Source organism: Pavona decussata, unplaced genomic scaffold (assembly GCF_977016875.1).
Source record: "Pavona decussata unplaced genomic scaffold, jaPavDecu1.1 SCAFFOLD_106, whole genome shotgun sequence".
NCBI classification, from domain to species: Eukaryota; Metazoa; Cnidaria; class Anthozoa; order Scleractinia; family Agariciidae; genus Pavona; species Pavona decussata.
Window position 1 is genome coordinate 516,673 of NW_028145520.1, and position 14,677 is coordinate 531,349.

Genomic DNA, 14,677 nt, shown 5'->3' on the forward strand with positions numbered 1-14,677 from the left:
TTGTGAATTATTAATGAGTTTGGAAAGCTTATTGCTTCAATTTTACGCAAATGTGTCTTTTGCGTACACTGTATCCGCCTTTCCATTCAATTTCTGTAGCTGGCTCAGAAGCAGGATTGGTGCTGGATCTGTACCAGGACAGATGTAAACTCCATACTGAATTTTATGTTAATTTCGGCGAAAACGTGGAAACATTTTTACAAATCAACACTATACCGGTGCAGTTCGGCGGAGTCTCTTGAACATGTTTGTTTTTATTTGCTTTGTACTTTGTGTTCAACTTGCCCCAGTGGTAACAACTGCATTGAGATCTTCCTTGTTCATCGCCAATAAAGCGAAGCAGGATGAAAAATTCATCTTCTTCTAATGCAAAACATTCCTTGTAAAACTAGGTTGATTTTCTTGGTACATCAAACATATTGCTTAGTTAACAATGTTATCCCGACCGGCCTTTTACAAAGAATGCAATCTCAACTCCAAAAATTGCTTTTGGGTGAAATCCTGAAAGTGGCCATTCATTTGAACGAACGAACGCACGGGCACAATAACCTTAAGTTTAAAACTATCTCGCTGAACGTTAGGGGTATCAGTACGTTTGAAAAACGTAAGTCAATTTTCAATTGGCTAATCAAGCAAAATTCAGTCATCAGAAAGCCTGACCACAAAATTATATTAGGAGGGGACTTGAACGTAACGATGGATCCAGATTTAGTGTAATGTGTAGAGGACATTATGATGAATTTTGATTTAGTAGACATATGGAGAGTCCGAAATCCCCATTGTAAGAAATTTACTTGCACAGTTAATTTCAGAGAGTAATAATAACTCCCATAATGGAGTTAAAATAACTCCTTAAGGTGGAGTTACTATTTTTGGAGTTAATATAACTCCTAAAAGGAGTTATTTTTTCTTGTGATGGAGTTAAGTTAACTCCCTCTAGTGGAGTTATTTTGTTGGAGTTATTTTAACTCCAAAATGGAGTTAAATGTAACTCCATATTGGAGTTACATTTTAGAAGGAGTTGAAATAACTCTTTATAGTGGGGTTGATATAACTCTCTTTAAGAGTTATATGGGGGGGGTAATTTCAACTCTGCAGGAGGGGTTAAAATAACTCACTGTCTTGGAGTTAATTTGACTCTTTAGCAAGAGTTTTTTACTCCTATTTGGGAGTTACTAAAGGGAGTTAACTCAACGCTTTTAATTAGAGTTTAATTAACTCCACATCAGAGTTAAATTCAAGCAGGAGTTGAAATAACTCCTTATAGGTGTCAACATAACTCCCTATGAAGAATTATATAGGGGAACAGTTAGATTAACCCACTCTCTTGGAGTTACTATCACTGGACGAAAAAATGGATTTTCTTAGGTTTGCCAGTAAAGCAAATGTGTAGCAAATTTTGGGCTCTAAATTTAAACTGAATTTGCGTTGGTTGGCAAAGATAATGTAAACACATATATTTTCTCCTCAACAATTTATTTGCAAATGTATAGCAAATATAACATTTGCTTTAAATTTATCTTGTTTTTGCTGCTATGGTAAATTTGAACCTTTGATGTAGATTTGCCAAGTTTTTTTTATCATTCAAAATTAGATATTTACTTGTAGCGTAAATTCAGGAAAAAATAGTGAAAAATAAAAAGTTTCTACGAATGCTTGACCACATTTACTTATGGTAGAAATATGTACCTTTGCGTTAGATTTATTTAGATTTACCAAAGAAGGAAAACTCTAAATTTGCTGTGAATTTACTGAAGTGTCAAACACAAAAGGTTGCACCGATTTTACACAGATTTGCTTAGGGACAAATATATCCAGGTAAGACCATGTAAGCTGGTGACAAATTTGGGGTTTGATGTAACGTAGGCTCCAGATTAACAAAAGGCTTTAATTTGTTTCTCTCAGACAGCCTTAATTTGACGTACAATTTTGCTTAGCATTTACTCTTTGTCCAAAACTGCTTTGATTACTATTACGAAATTTCACAGGGTGGAACAGTAATTATTAAAAAAGGCGTTTCTGTAATTCAGAAATGTGACGGAAACCTGATAATTGAAGTTTCCGTTTTACTCGCCAAATAGATTTAACGCCAAGAGCGATAGGGTTGAAATATAAATAAAATTAATTTTTTTTAGCAAATGTTACGACCAAATAATGATAAATTTTATCATCGTTTAAAACAGAATTCCTGAACTATTACAAAAAAAACGAAAGTCTAGGGTTCAACGATTTGACCAGCTGGGCAAATTCGCGCCTTGGCTGACTTGTCTGGCTGAGTGGCACTGGGTCTGAATACATGCGCAACAGAAGTTCTTCCCGGCGTTCTCTTTGGTTCAGGAAACTTTTGGCGCTCGTCTTATAAACGGTTTTGAAGCTCGTCCTATTTCAAGAGATGTTCTGCACCCTAAAAGGAAAGTTCCCTTCTTTATTTCCAAAGCATTGGTGTGGAGTCTTAGAGCAGATCGATACGCCAGTTTAAACCAGTCAAGTCTTTAAAAAGCGTCGTTGTTCAATGCAAGGTAAGCTTCAATGTGTTTAATACATGGTCATGTATGCAGATGTATGGTCAAATGTGATTCCTGGATGAGTTCTTTCTTTTCTGTTGCTACACTTCGTACGTATATATGCAAAACTACAAACACATGGGTATCGCTACCGCTATTGTAGTAACGAAATATAAACACCAACATGTGCACGCGTACAATATACGAAAACAAAGCAGGGAACAGTACATGCATGATCTGTAGAAGTTGTGCCAGTCGACTTTGTGTCGAAGTTGTGTCTTCAACTTTTCATACATACACTAGGGAATTAATTTGCCTGTATTTAATTTCACTGGTACACTGGAGCATTAATTTGCCTGTGTTTAATTTAACCAATAATACACTGGGGCATTAATTTGCCTGTGTTGAATTTAACCGATACACTGCCGGGGCATTAATTTGCCTGTATTTAATTTAACCGATACACTGGGGAATTAATTTGCCTGTGTTTGATTTAACCAACACAATGAGTCATTAATTTGCCTGTGTTCAAATTAAGCAATACACTGGGGCATTTATAATTTGCCTGTATTTAATTTTAAACCGATACACTGGGACATTTATTTGCCTGTTTTTAATTTAACCGATACACTGTGGCATTAATTTGCTTGTGATGTAACATAAAAAATGCTAATACAGCAATTCAACCTTAACTTTTTTATCCATCCATCACGAGCCAGAGGCAACCAGATTTGGAAATATTCACCAATTCGGGTTGCTAAGGGATGATGTCATAACACAAACAATATATTTGTTTAGACACATTATAAACATAGGCGGATGTTATACACTGTAAATCCTTTCTGGTTCATCCATTTTAGAGTCCTAGCATCACTGTATGCTTGAGTGCTCTGGGATATATAACATGTGTTATGTTTATTGTAACCGATACACTGTTGTGCATTCTGTCCGCTTGTAGACCATTCATCTTGCAAGAACATGTGAGCTTTGCTTGCCGCTTTTTAGACGATCAAATTAAGGGCATTGTGGTGGACGGTAATGAAATCAAATGAGTCATATATGGTAATAATATGACATCATTTGATAGGGACAAACTATCGCACCGCACACTTCTTGATACCCTCAAGTTGTTTGGCACATACTCCGGATTGAAGGTTAATTAGACAAAACAGAAATTCTTGTACTTGGAAAAATGGAAACAAATAGCTGAGAACTAGGTGTAAATGAAATAAGTAAGGTCATAAAAACTCTAAGCGTCAACTTTACCTCTAATCATTCACTATTTTATAACTGAATTTTGAATCAATCGAGAAATCTGGCTGAGAGGATTGTTGAAGAACTGGTGGCTGGAGAGGATGTACACTACTTGGAATATCGAAGTGATCAAATCTTTCGCTATACCAAAGATCTTATACGGGATTGTTCTTATTTCAAACAAACACTTCATTGTACTCTTTTGTTTGGAACGGAAGAGACATAGTAAAGTGCACAGCATTCATCAACCCAATTGACAAAGGAGGCTTAAAAATGCCTAATATTGAGTCAATGATCTCTGCCCAAAAAATAATCTGTATCGAGAGATATCTGTCCACCAACCCTGTCAGCTGGAAGCTCTTCTTAGATTTTTATCTCAGAAAAGTAGGGGGGGGAATGTTTGTTCCATTGTAACTTCAACTATGCTAAATTACCGATATTATTGCTAAAAAATTAACGTTGAAGTTAGCGAATCAAATGTACAACAATGAAAATTGGCCATTTATTGCAAATACGACCCGTAGGAGAGCGCAAGATTAAAATCACAACTACAGTAGCATTTATTTGCAAACGTTTTTCTCAATAAAAGAAATAACTAAACAGAAAATGATCGCTATTATAAATGTACAGTAAAATGACGGGTTTAATTTTGGTTCGTTACAAACAAGACTGAGGCAGCGCCCTATTATGTCATCGTTAAAACTACGCGAAGAGCAAAGGAAAATCTTCATTTAAATATAAATACTAAAGCTTTTTGGCTTAATCAGCAGAAATCAAGAGACATTTCCCGTATTAACCTTATGAAAGCCAAGTTATCAAGATATAAAAAGGATGTCTCCAAAGCAGATACAGAATGTCTCCACTAGAAGAGTATCGTCTACGTAAGTCCCAATCGGTTATCAATTCGCGGTTTCAGGAAGCTAATCAAGAAATCAGTTCATTTAAAATTAACTTTTGTTTTCTCGGTTTCCGTTATATCATGCTTTAATCTTTACATTGATTCTATATGTTTTGAACATTGATTACGTAACTACCATTTTTGGTTTTCGGTCATCTTATTTGTCTCCTGTTTGATTCTGCTTAGTAAATTGTGTTGAGATTACTTTACTAAGGTGGATTTCACATAATCACTGATCACAAAGTTAGCCGGTTGTTCGAAAGTCGATGAACGCTAATCCCCGATTAAACATTAACCGAAGTTTTCACCTCGCTTATTTTAAATTTTTTCAAGCTCTACGTCTTAAAGCTAATGGTAAAGAAAAGTCAAAACTAAAGGATAAAAATGTTTTGGAAGAATGTTCATTGATCAAAGTTTATATTAACCCTGCATAAGGATTAGCTTAACCGGGCTTTGACCAACTGGGCCCTTGTTTATCTTTTGAAGTAAGTTTTGCTTAAAGTGCCTTATGACTGCATGATAAATTATGCTACTTGTGGCCAGAAGATTTAATTATTGAGTCGCATACTCGGTTCTCTTAATAATAAACTTGTAATATATGCTTAATAGTTAACGTTTTTAGCGGACCTAGTCGTACTGAATACAAAATAAAGAAAAAAACTCCAGCGATTAAGAAGTCCAGCCATTCTATTTTTTTTCCTCCGCTGTCTGAAGGGTGTTATGCTTTCAGTGAAGATCTTTGGGGATTTTGTTGTTGTGAAGATCTTTGAAATGCCGTCAAATACTGTTTTCTGAAAACAGCGGTCGCATATACCGTCGTCTACGACTCATGGCGGCAGACACGGAATGAAAAAAATGTCATCTCTATTCTTGAAACTAAAAATATTGTGGAATTTTACAGCAGGCGGTAATAAAATATTGCTAACATGCAAACGAATTTAAGTGCAAAAACATAAGCATCCGAACCACACAAAGGAATGGGTATTTTAATACCCATTTTAAAATTGGTTCGTTAATTTTTAGGCGTTTCCGCTGCAGGTGAAACGAAAAAGCTAAGTCATCACACGCTCAGGGTATATATAATTAACTACTGGTACAGATTTTAAAGTTTAGACAAATCTTCCCGTATTTTTCAATGAAATTTCTAGGATTATTTTGATGAATGCTGATAAAGTGAAATAAGATCGAAGACTTATCTTTAGGCTATCTTTTATGCTTATCTCAGTAATTTTTTTCGTAGTGAATTTTATGTAGGTAAGTAATTCAGAGTTTTGATTGTTGGATCAAGATTTGGAAACTCTTAAATACGTGCTTTGTACGGAAGAGAAAAATAGCTAACAAGTAAAATAAAGAAATAAGGAACAAATTAAGCTGTCTTTTCCCGTTAATTGTCAACTACTTTCTGCGGCTACACGTGAACGCTTTTTTCCCGGAATCAAACATTTCTTGAACTCGGCTTTAAAGGAGCGGTTCATAAAACCATAGATAAATGGATTGACACAACTGGTCATGTAAACTAGGAGACTTGCTAGAAGGGTAACAAAAATAGAAAACCTAAAATATCCCACGAGTATTGAAGCAGTAAATATAATATGAGCTGGCATCCAGAAGCTGAAAAAAGCGATGACGGTCACCAACAGTGTTTTGCTGACTTTAACATCTTCTACGTTTGAAGATTGCCATGAGACGTTCGCATTGTGCATTTTGACAAGCTTGTAAATTTTCCAGTAGCAGAACCCAATAATGAAATACGGTAAGTAAAATATAACGCTCACGATTGAGAAAAACCATTGATGGAATTCTAAGATGCAAATTGCATAACCAGGGTTTGGTTTGGCGTGTTGATCGAGAGCAAATGCAGCGAGAAGGGAGATAATAATGGGAATGATCCACGCCAGCAATGCAGTGATAATGATGAAATTCTTTTTGTATAAGGCTTGGAACCTAGCAGGCTTGACTATCTTGTAATATCTGTTTAAAGCCATGAGTGTCATGGTGTATACAGAAGTTTTTGCCAGTGATAACTTTGTAATGGCGGCGAAGTAACACGCGGGTGTTCCAAATGACCATCGACTTGTGCCAAGAAGCATCACTGACAGTGGCATGGAGCAGATCGCTTGCAAGATGTCGGTCAGAGCGAGGGAGATGATGTAATAATTGCAAGGACAGCGTAGCCTCGGGTTTTTATAAACAGCATAGCAGACAAGAAAGTTTCCAAAAAGTGACAGAACCATCACCAAAGAAAATATAGCCGTTTCTGAAACCAGAACCACTGTAGGTCTTTCTCCAAACTGCTGCCAGCTCTCGCTTGCTTCACTGTGTTCCCGAGACATTGTTCTTCTCAGTTATTGCGGTGTCCTGTAAACCTTGTCGTTTTACAGTCTGAGCGACTAAAAGTTTGATTTCTGTACTGTTAAGCTTGAAGTCTTTCTGGGTAAAAAGAATATTATCGCTGGTATAAGGATTCGTATGTTCAGTTCAGCAAAACACTATTGTAACTACTGAGTTCGATTCAAGTTTCAGTCAAATTGCTTTTTAGAAACAATGGCACTACGCCTTCTGCGGGATCGCAAAATGGATTTCCCGTTGGTTTAAAATGATTTTATGCTACTTACTTAACAGCTGCTCTTTCCTGTACGAGCCAATAGAACCATCGATGTAAAGTCAATATTAATACAAAGAACTCCATTGTGTTCAGTCAAGCACGAAGTCTTGATTAAAAATCAATTTAGTTGTATCCGGTTTATAGCATCCACTTAAATTAAATTCACGAAAGGAAACTAAAAACTGCTCGTAAGTCTATTGCTATCCCCGTTGCCTGTTTTGTACTTTCATAGCCTAGGATTGGGAATTAATGATCAAGTAATCGCCCTTTTTTTATCTTATTCATTCTCAAAGTGTATTTTCCGATTTGACATGGACTACATTAACATTGTAAAAAACTGTATGGGAACTTGCCATAATGCGACTTAAACTAATATGTTTGTTTGGTTTTTTCTTATTTGCACGCCAGTCCCTCCCTCCCAAAAAGGAATTATTTTACCCATACAACGGACGACTCTTTAAAAAATTTTAATTAAAATGTTCAGTTCAGTGGGTCCCTGCATAATGTCCATTCAAATTTACATATAGTAAGTAAATCCTATAATACAGGATTTCTAAAACACACAGAGGACACACTGAAATTCCTCCTCAAACAGCAACTCCCTTCAAACTGAAAATCTTTGAGTATTGTGGCCGCTTAACATAAACAACAACAGTACGCAAATAAAATTTCCTCTGCATAACAGGAAGCCATAAATAATAAGTTATCCCACTGTTCGGTAACAAAAGCTGAAGTGAGGTAAGTCATATCAGTGCCTGTACAACATGAAATGATGACTTGCCTCGGGGATTTTATATCCATTTACCAGCCCTTCTCTACGTGTTTTCTTTAATAATAAAATAACGTGTGCGTCATAATGTAAAGGATAAATAATAATAATAATAATAATAATAATAATAATAATAATAATAATAATAATAATAATAATAATAATGATAATAATAGTAATAATAATAATAATAATAATAATAATAATAATAATAATAATAATAACAAAAACAATAACAATAAGTGCTAAACATTGAAAGAGGCAGTGTCAACCTATTTTTAGTGTCTTTTTGAAAAGCGAAAAAAATATTTGTATTGACGGAAACGCTAAAATAATGGTTCAGTTTTGTTATGGATTGTAACTTGAAACACAGAAGGCCATTTTTTTTTTCATGTTCCCCTGTGTGTTTTGGAGAAATGGCATAAAACTGATTATAGTTTATTCTTCCTTGGAGAAATCATTTCATATTTTCCTCCCTGTGTTCTAAGAGCAATTTCACGTTAAAGAAGGGGTTTGTCAAATATTTGAGCTGTTTTGGCGAACAAACGGCAAAATCTCTGTGACAGTGCCCCTTTAATGACAGTCAGTGAACGAAACAACAGAAGGTGCAGAACATCCTAGGCCACAGATGGTGACTAGGGACTGAGGAACGCATATCAAAAATAATCTTCAGTTATACAGGGAGCCCACATCACGAAAGTGATATTCAGTGGGGCCCTGTATATTTAAAACCATTCTTAAAACCCTTATTATGTATTTTAGGTTATTTTATGTAAAGAATTTTAGTTGCCAAGATGCAGTTTGTGATTCGAAGCGCTGAACTTCATTTTACTGAACAAAAGCAACGTAAATTGAAAGGAATTAATTATTCTTGAACACAACGAATTACTCTCATCCCAGTACAGTCTCTCCACCAATGACGTTTTGACTTTTGTGTGGCCTCGCTTTAGTGATGAAGCTGTAGCATCTCGCTCGGTTGATCCTGGTTCTTGACAGACTGATGTTGGTATATGTTGACTGACTCACAGATTCTCCTGGCCTCTGATCTTTATACCTGCCCAATTAATGGACTTCCCTGTGCGCTTTACGTTCTCAAAAATTGCCGACTTGAATTAAGAGGACAGAAATACATGAATATTTATTTTGGAGTCCCTTTCAAGTAAGCCATTCACTCACAAAGGCAATATTCTGACCTTAATAACTTGCTCAATTCCTACAACTACCAAAAACCCCACGGGCCTATTCCGCTAGACAAAAGACAATCCAAGTTAACTGAAATTGCCCACTCCTCCCAGGCTAAGGTCAAATTGCTCACTCCATACATGGTCAAATGCCCGGGGTATGCCTGTAGAGGGAGGTATTGAGGGTTCGAATCGACCGGCGTATAAGCCCATTTGTTTAGCCTCTTACCACTATTCGGACAGTCTATAGCTATCACTGATTTCAAATCTTCCAAACTCCAAATCTCATCGATGGAAACGTACAATTCAAACAACGTGTCAAAAGTTATCCAAAATGAAGACGATTAAATTTTGCGTGATTGCGTGATTTTACAAGATTTTATAGTCGGAAAATTGAGCTCTTTACTTTTTACTCGAAGTGTGTATTCCAATTTCGTTTGGACAGCAAATATTTGCGTGGAGAAGATCATGGAATACATGGTGAGAAATCTAATATGGCGGTTTGGCGTTGATGTCCACTTTCCGTCTCATTGTGTTCTACATACTTCCGTCGTCGTCCTCGTTGTCGTCAACACTCTGCCATCCACCAGCACGGCGGGTCAACGAAGGACTTATTCAGCCAGAATGTGTGTCTCGGGCTCTCAATGTTGCCAGATGACTTATTTTATTCTGTACTCTGTGTGAACGTGCGGGTGTGCATAACTCTTAATATCAAAGGTTAATTGTATTTGACAGCTTATGCCCTAAAACATCGCTTCTTCGTATTTGCAAAAACGTCTCCGCCTCAATTATCATGACAAAAAAAAAAAAAAGAAAGAAAAGAATAAATCCCTCTCTACTTTAAACTTACAGAGACGTGGTTACGGAAAATGTATTACAAGTGGCGAGCAAAGGAGAACGAAGATATTTGCTCCATACGATTGGGAAAGGATTAGGCAGTTTGTCTGAGTGTGTTCTTTTCTTTTCTTTTTTTTTTTTTCAGAAATCTGTGCGCACAGTTCACGATCTGTTGATCCAGTTAATTTCCCCCTATGCAAATTTGTTTGATTATTTCCTGCGAAGTGTTTTGAAATTTACATTTTAGCTCCCTTCATTGTCCTCAACCTTTTATCAAGACATCGGAAATGACAAAAAGCCGCTACAGTTTCAATTCTGTGACCTGCGGAAGTAAAAGATCCTTTCCGCTGGGCAAACTAGAGGAAAAAAGTGTCTTAGTGGAATAAAGACAATGATTTTTCCCCCTCCATTTATTTCTGTAGTGTTTTAATTCATTAAGCGGTGAACTCAAAAGAATATATACCACTGACGCGTGATCTGTTATGACAGTGTGCTGGCGTATAGTATCAACTCCATGATATTTCCCATATTATCATGCAAATTCAATGAAATGGCTTTAAACTAAATAATAACACAACCAGATACAAAGGAAACTGGTAGTATTTCGAAGCTTTTTGTTGTTTTTAGACCAACCAACCGGAATCGTTCTATAAAAAGGGAAGTAAAATAAAATAAAATTTAGCTGTAATTTTATGGACTGGATATTTTCCAATTCGATTCTACTGTATCCCGATATAGCAGGTATCATCTGAGGTGAGGATTTCTTTGGCAAATCCAATGTAATATGAATCAGAATAAATGGGAAAAGATGTGAGACTGCCCGCTTTTCGGCTGAGAATGATTTTTGCCACCTGGTCTGTATTTAGCCAGAAAGTATTAACATAAAAATCAGTATCTGAAATGTCACGCGTGTAATTATGGTGGCTTCGTAAGTTAGTCTCATTGCTATCAAGGATCAACGTTGAGGCAAAACAAAAAGGCCTTGCTCGCTAGACTTCATTCCAGTATCATTTAGATGAGAAATCATTGTCAACGGTAACTGCGCCTCGTGTAAAAATATGGACATAATTATCTAAATGGGTCGTAGGATTCGGTCAAAAAACTCGAATATATATTGTTTCCTTTATGCGATCTTTATCCGCTTAAAATAAAGTTAACATCGAGGAGGAAGATTGCTTATATCAAGGACACAATTTGTGAACATCAGTGCAGCACCACAAAATGTGCTAACATATGTTTCAAGAAGAAACGATTAATTTTCGTTAGATTGTTTCTCGTTCAAATCACTGGTCAACATTTAAGTCTGTTTCTCTTCTTCGACGACTTCACAGTTTCCCACCTCGCATTCATTGTGCCAGAAGCCACAATTGGTTGAACAGTACGTTATTTGCAGAATATTTTATCGTCGTATTTGTTCATAATGAATGTCTCTGAGACTTTAAGGCGAATTTCCCCAAACAAACACCACGCCATGGCAGATGTATTCAATGCTCTACACCGAATCCCAGGCTTCTCCTTGATGGTTCACAATCCTTACGCTAGCTGAGGCCTGTGGTTCTACACCAAGCCTTTTCTTACAGATATACAAAATAATGGCGGCCAGTAGAAACGCAACGAGCCCAGCAAGGCCCAAAATTGCGGGTACTTTCATTGTGTTGGTTGGTATCCTTTGTAATCAGCCCTCAGATTAAGTGTCGTTCAGTTTCAGACGCCCTGCTGTTTTCTTTATCTCAATGTCTTGTTGGCGGAACTGAATTGCTGCCTAACGTTGTCCGCTGTTGATGGTTGTTCTTTACTTGTTTAAGCACAACTTTCTCGCGCTTTTGGTGTTTCGTTGACTGTTGTTATACTGAAACATAACGGCAATAGACGTAAGCATGCACCTTGCAGCTATATCAGGTTACATAAGCACATTAAAATTAAAATGTTTTTAACATCCATTCCTTCTTTGCTCAATTTTACCTCGATTATGGAGAATTCTCAACTTTTTAATATCTCTTCGCTGGTTTCTTGTTCCGTTGCTATCGTCTCTCATAAAGGTAAATTCTACATGACTGAGAAGCAGCGTGTTGTTTCGATATACTTTGGCGATTATTTAAATTACAATTGCGGCAGCAGAGTATTGCTGACAGCTTTTTGTGTCCGTTGACACGGATTTTATGAGTTCTATTGTGTTGATTGGCAGCTTGTCAATTCGTATCCGAAAACGATGAATAAAAATGGGCCATTACAAGTCATCACAATTAATACGGCACAGAGGTCATTTTTAAAATATATTAAAATGTGGCTCATTCTCAAATGAAAATTCATTTATTTCAACAAAATAAGGCAATATTTCAATTTTTAGCTCACTTTAAAGACATTTTAATTATTATCTTTTCTTTAACAGCAAGGATGATCCATAAAGAGAGAACGACTCAATTGCATCCGAGAACAAACTAATCCAGCTCCCTTCAAACTTGTGACTTCATCCGGTATGTTGTGACAAACTTCCCATCATAATAAATGCTGGCAGATGCTTTTTCGTGCCATATGACAAACCGTATGCGACAGTCAAACAGTAAAGACGTGCTGTCTAGCTTGTTTTGTTTGAGCATTATTTGTGTACTTAAAAAGGTTCGACGCAGGTGAATGTCATTCAAATTTAATCCGAATAAAAACCACACAGTACTAAATGGTAAAAACAAAATACTGGCTAAATACTGACAAAAAAAAAAACAAAAAAAAAAAAAAACAATGAAGCGATTCGAAAAAATGCCCTATGGCGCTTTACAACTCTAACAGGGATGTAGTTGGGGAAAGATTTCCCCACAGCTCATACATAATTACACAATTTTATTGCAATCACAACAAGCCGCATTAGGGTGAGAGAGCTGAAGTCAACTTCAAATCTGTTAGAATTAGTTAGTTTTCTGCAAAAACACCCGGAAAAGCGACAATTACTTTTACGGAAAGATTGATGATAGTTTCTGTAGTTTTAGTGGTCACAAAGAAATTAAAGGTACGCATCTTTATACTTTCCTTTCATAAATCTTCTATTACAGTACAAGTTTAGTAGGTGACTATTTTGACGATGCAAACCAGTTTACTTAGACAAATCGTATGAAACGTCTATGAAAATTTTAAAGTGAAATTTGTATATTAGCAGTTATTTTTTAAATTTTATATTTAGTTGTGACGTTTTCTACTCATTCTTTTGTCGTTTAGACTTTCAACTAGTTTTAAACTCGCCAATTGCGCATGCCCAATGTACGAATTATCATAATGAACGGAATGACACTCGCTCGGTCGTTCAATCGTTCCATCGGTCGCTTTATATGGACTATAAATTTAATCGGAATTTAATCAAAATCATAAATCATTCATAAGTCTACGTATGTATGTATCCACCATCAGCCGCCATCACGGAACAAAAAACACAAGGACGAAAATAAATGTAACGAATAAATTTTCCGAGAAAGAAAACAGCTAGTAGTTGCGTTGTCTGCTAGATCCTTCCATTTACCGAAACTAAGGTACAACTTTCCTTTTCAGGACAGACAACAATATTCCCACAACAACCCACAAAAATTATAATAAGTCTGAAAAAGCTACCCGGTGTGTTTTGCTGTGTTTTCAAGGCTCCTCAGTGCCGTTTTAAACGGTTTATCTCTCAACGGCTGGTCCACGTGCATCACTGTATTATGTTAATGGAAGGTTGGAAACTAAAAGTGGAATTTGAATGAAACTTGACCCGCCATTTTCGATCATTTGAGGAGAGCACTTCAAAACCTCGCTAAAATTTGCTTGAAACTTAAGCACACGCTTACTTGCCTCACCACATGCCAAGAAGGATGATGTGCGGTCCTTCCGGAGCAGCTATTTCTCGGAGAAGTTCATTTATTGAGACACAGGCCTTCGTTGAAGCAAAGTTCATTTCAAATCGGGTGCCATTTTTGCCCCGGATCGAGCCGTGTCCCTGGAATGTCATGACGAACTCACGGTCAAACCTAGGTGCGAGTACTAAAATGTGCCCGACAGGGGGAATCCACGTGAAACCTTTGGCCCGCAACAAACTACACACACCCACTCCCGGCTAAGTGCGGTTCTGTTCAATTTCAAAGATCAGTTTGCTTGACATCGACATTTCGTCCCAAATGATACAATCTGGAGGGCGTACCCTTTCCTGGCTTGTCAAACGACTCAGATTATTAGTTTCTCCTTCCTGCATCCTGCTCGCACTGGATAAGCCGTTTGAATGAGCAAAGCAACGACAGTGCGCGTGCGTGAAAAATATTGCCGTTCTCGTCAAAACAATAATAACTTGAAATGACCAAATTCAGGGTTTTACGGAGAACGTGAATTCAAGAGGCAAATTTTCAATTTCTTTCTTTTCTTTCTGCGGTCAGCATGAATAGTTCGTTCACCTTGCACAAGTTTTACCAGTTGGAAAATCGCGAAGTCGATTTTTATTCATATATTAAAATAATAATAATAATAATAATAATAATAATAATAATAATAATAATAATAATAAAATAAAATCTTTCTTTATTATAATATTCCAAGCAAAATTGATATTTACAAGTTGAAAGTAGAAAAAAAGAGCTATTAAAACCTATTTACAATTCAATATTTAAAATTCATTTC

The 14,677-nt window shown here is 36.5% G+C and overlaps 2 protein-coding genes and 1 long non-coding RNA gene across 3 annotated transcripts in view; 1 reads left to right on the plus strand and 2 right to left on the minus strand.

The window, feature by feature from the left end:
* Positions 1–2,330: 2,330 nt before the first annotated feature.
* The window catches only part of LOC146471094 (uncharacterized), a 48,107-nt gene continuing 35,760 nt past the window's right edge, over positions 2,331–14,677 (plus strand). The window contains exons 1-2 of the mRNA XM_085121138.1: positions 2,331–2,519; positions 12,438–12,522. The gene's annotated coding sequence lies outside the window, so the exon portion shown is untranslated. The remainder of the gene's footprint in view (positions 2,520–12,437; positions 12,523–14,677) is intronic.
* Positions 4,239–8,106, minus strand: LOC146471095 (histamine H2 receptor-like). The gene is made up of 2 exons (XM_085121133.1): positions 5,965–8,106; positions 4,239–5,800 (listed from the first exon to the last, which is right to left on the minus strand). The coding sequence occupies exon 1, from the start codon at positions 6,987–6,989 to the stop codon at positions 6,048–6,050; it is 942 nt and encodes a 313-aa protein (XP_084977259.1). The 5' UTR covers positions 6,990–8,106; the 3' UTR covers positions 4,239–5,800; positions 5,965–6,047.
* Positions 10,458–12,407, minus strand: LOC146471096 (uncharacterized). The gene is made up of 2 exons (XR_014866875.1): positions 12,011–12,407; positions 10,458–11,897 (listed from the first exon to the last, which is right to left on the minus strand). It is a non-coding gene; the product is annotated as an uncharacterized LOC146471096 (long non-coding RNA).